Raw genomic sequence first — 4,127 nt, 5'->3', positions numbered from 1 at the left:
CAGCAGGAGAACACCACCTACCTGACATGAAATGTTGTGGCTCTAAGTGAAGGATACACACCTGGCTGAGTGCTGCCAGCAGGGAGAAAACTAGAGGATCTGTATAGACCCCCCTTTCTAGCAGCAAAACTGTCAGCCAGTACCATCCCAGTTCCTTTCCCTGTTTTTCCAAACATGGAGCCTTGGATAAATGCACATGCATCTAGTTGGGCACACTGCAAAAACACAGGGAGCAGTGCCTGCTACGTGCAGACTACAAATAACCTTTCAAAGAAAATGAGAGTGAGGAAAATGCTATTGCAAGCAGGGAGCCCTGCCAAGAGGTAGAGGAAGAAACTGTGGACAGCCCCAAGTTAATAAAACACAGCTGGGTTTAACTTGAGTCACCTGCAGTCTCTGCCAAGGCACCTCTTGGTTTTTGAGTTGGCAAAACAAATGACCTCGAAGAATCTGCGCTAGAGGGGGGGCACTGAGGGGGAACTGCTGTTCCTGCTTGAATCCTAGTCTCTTACAAACATTCAGTAATCATAAAATGACATGCTTGGAAGGATGGGTGTCTTGCCTGCCCAGATTTATGACGCCACGTGGGATACCAGTGGGGGTGTTAAAAGCTGGCAAAAGTTTCTCTCCAAGTTCCAGGGCTTTACTCTTGAACACCTGTTAAAAGAAGAAAAGAGGATATAAATACTTGATGGAGGGCTTGTGGATACTAGTCACACTGGGTTCTTCCAAATCCACTTTTTCAAACACACCATTATAAAAAAACTCAACCTGCTGCCCTGAAGGGATCTCTGGTTTCAGAAAAGCTGCTGCCCTAGTTCCACTGGATGAGAGAGTTGATGGGAAAGCCACACTCAACTTTGGTATCTATCCTAATGTCCTCTAAAAATGGACACTAATCCAGTCCCAAGTCCTCTGCCAAACCCTCAGCCTGGATGTGAGCAGCCAGAGCTGCAGAACACCCCAAATACCTCAGCAGCAAATGTCTGTCATCTGAACTGATCCAAAGAGTTCTCCTTGGGGACAAATTCTTCCCTTTTCCCAGGGTGGCACAGGACACAGGGAGATGAAATGGCTGAATTAAAGCCAAAAGAAATTTTTCCAGGGTGAAGCAATTTTAGATTTACAATGTGGGTTTGCCCAGCTTGTGTCATCTCTTGTTGTAAAAAACACCATTTCCAACAATCTTTTACTTGCAACTCTTCTAGGAAGCATTCATGGTTTCATGGCTAAGCTGCTCCTTTTCCATTTTTAATGCCTCAGTTTCAGGCTTTCAGATCAAATTATAGCTTATGGGGCTTGCAGCACAAAGCCACCATACACAATTATTTTGGGACAACCTGATACAAGCACTAATCTTTGCTCCAGAGATTAGTCCTGATCAAGGGAAGCCTGTAAGTGACTTAGGAGATAAAGTACAAGCCTTTTACCTCCAGCCTCCTTCCACCAGCCCAAGTTGTCATGGTACTTCTCAGAAAGCAGGAATTTACTGCTCTATAAACACAGCCCCAAGGAGACCTGAGCTCTCTCCTGTGGGTTTCTAGACTTCTGATCCACTCACAAGGAGATAGGAATTTGGTTCAGAAGGCAAAGCAAGACACAGGGACATGATTTTTGCCTTTCAGCCTGGTGACACTGACTGGGTGTATGACAGACACTGCCCTGGCTGCTGAGCATCACTGTTGAGTGCTCCTCAAGAGGTCACTGCTGGAGTTTCATGGTTAAATGTGGTTTCTTTTTTGCTCTGTTGATCTGAAGCCCGTTGAAGTTGTGACTAAGACAGTCCCTGAGTCGGGGCACTGAATCTTTGAGTTTTCCCTGGAGGAAAAACACAGAGAAAAGTTGTTCCTGGAAGTCATTTAAAATGCAACTGAAGTAACAGAGCTGCTCCTGTGACTTCATAGATCAATGGTGCCACTAGGCAGGGATGAGCCACCCTGTCCTGTTATGGTGGGCAGCACCCAGCCATGTTCAGCACGTGGCATCAGAGCTTAGCTCTCCTTTAAGAGCCACTCTTCCAGTTCCTTCCCCCTTGAATAAGGGTTCCTGCTTGCCTAATTCTTCCAGGGCAAAGGAATATTCTCTTCATGTCTCTACAGCCAATTGTAAAATTCCAGTCCAGTCACATCATAAAACAGATTATGGCATTAAGCCCTGGCCTCTGCTGGGCTGGAGAGAAGAACCAAAGTGGAAGCCAGAGCCTCCTGCTTCAGCCAGGGGCAAAGGGCTGCTTCACCAGGCTACAGGAGAGACTGTGACACCTCCTGGGCAAGGAGACAATTTGTGGAGCTGTAGCACTTTGTCACATGAGTTGGCAGGATGCAGGTACCCATCCTGGAAGTTTGTCACCCTCCTTCTCTGCCCCTCAGGGCACTTTATCTTAAAAATACAGAGAGACTGTTCAGGTAGGGTGTGAAGCACTTGCCACTGACCAGTTGCCCTCCTTGGTCTGAGGCAGGATCTGGAATGCTGTTTGAGGAAATCTTGCCTGTGTTTGGAATATAAAGGAACAAGTACAAAGATCACTGCAAATGGCATTTCACTGGGGAGCAATGTCTCCAACCAAAAATATGTCTTGCTAGAATTGCCCACAGGAGAAAAGATCTTTGCAAATGAGCCATGCATGGTGTGTGCAAGGTAATTATGCGAGACTTAATTAAAAGACCATTAGTGGCATTTCGATATTCATAAAAACGATGGGTTTAGCCTGTTGTTATGGAGGGATTATCTGATGCTCAGAGAAAAGCTGCTGGAGAACCCTTTGAGTTCATTGCTGGTGACTGTGTCAGTCAGAGCTGCTGAAACAAACCTCTTCTCCAGTCAAGTAGTAGGTGGCCAACAGTCCTCCAATGTAGCGGATGTTCACCTCAAACAAGGATGCTTCCCCGTTCTGGAAATACATAAAGATAGAATATTTCTGACTGCAAAGTCTGCAGGCACAAATGGCAGCTGAAGGGAACAGATTGTAGGCAGATACTTCAGTCTCTCAGTCCTCACCCACAGTGTAACACAGCTTTTTTGTCCAAGATCTCACAGCACTTTATTTGCTCTACAGTGACAGGTGGAGCCTGAAGGGAGGAGAAACACCCAAACTGCCCATTTATCACCAGCTGAAAAGATGTAAATCAGTGAGGGCAGATGCATTTTCCAGCCATCCATCCTACCCTGTCTTGGATGATGCCTTGCAAAAAGCTGTGAGTTAGTTTAGGGGAAAAAAAGTCTGCCCCTTACAAGTTTTTATTTACAGAGAAAATTGTACAAGCACATGGAAAAATGTGCTCCATTTTCTTGTGAAGAAGGCACTGAACTGGATGGATGCAAAGCACCTCCTGCCTTAGGTGGGTATTTTCTGTCATATTATAGAATCATGGAATGGGTTGGGTTGGAAGGGACCTTAAAGATCATCTAGATCCAAGCCCCTGCATGGGCAGGGACACCTCCCACCAGCCCAGGTTGCTCCAAGCCCCATCCAACCTGCCCTTCAACACTGCCAGGGATGGGGCAGCCACAGCTTCCCTGGGCAACCCGGGCCAGGGTCTCAACACCCTCACAGGGAAGAATTTCTTCCATGAATTTCTGTCATCCAAGGACTCCCCCTGGTCTGCAGGCTCTGAGAGGACCACAGCACACAGGGCACCTGTCAAGGGAAGGCTTGCAGAGACCAGCAGCCTGATGTCCATGTGCCTCCCCCCAGACAGCAGACACAGTTCACTGAATCACTCAAGAACCCACTCACCTGGAACAAGTTTTGCTCTACCTACTCAGCTGCTGATCAGCAAATGTCAGAACGATTGCAGTCAAAATGTGCCTTTAAAAAATACATGCTCCTGGCCCTTGAGTCTGCATGAGAAATTACTCCTGCCCTCACACAAATGCATCAACCCAAACACCAGAAAGATCTTCCACCAGCACAGCACTTTGAGTGAGGAAAGCAAAGCAAAGGGGCACGTGAACCTCTGCACTAGCCTGTCCTTTCTCAATACCTGCAGGTTATAAATCATAGCAAGTTCTTCCTTGAGATAATGACTGAAATTGCACCAGGCAGATCATGGCACCCAGTTTCAAACAGAGCTTGTGGCCCTTGGAGACCCTGCCTGACTTTTCTGGACTGTTAGAGCTCCTTGTAT

General features: G+C 46.9%; 1 protein-coding gene across 1 annotated transcript in view; it reads right to left on the bottom strand.

Moving 5' to 3' along the window:
* MAN1C1 (mannosidase, alpha, class 1C, member 1) overlaps window positions 1-4,127 on the bottom strand; it is a 44,540-nt gene that overhangs the window by 15,203 nt on the left and 25,210 nt on the right. The window contains exons 4-5 of the mRNA XM_010003686.1: window positions 2,810-2,890; window positions 563-657 (exon numbers count right to left, since the gene is read on the bottom strand). Of these exons, the coding sequence (XP_010001988.1) occupies window positions 563-657; window positions 2,810-2,890 (176 nt within the window). The remainder of the gene's footprint in view (window positions 1-562; window positions 658-2,809; window positions 2,891-4,127) is intronic.

This window comes from Chaetura pelagica, unplaced genomic scaffold (genome assembly GCF_000747805.2).
Source record: "Chaetura pelagica isolate M959 unplaced genomic scaffold, ChaPel_1.0 scaffold698, whole genome shotgun sequence".
Taxonomy (NCBI): Eukaryota; Metazoa; Chordata; class Aves; order Apodiformes; family Apodidae; genus Chaetura; species Chaetura pelagica.
Note: the sequence above shows the minus strand (reverse complement) of the source record. Positions and strands in the feature narration are given on the sequence as shown.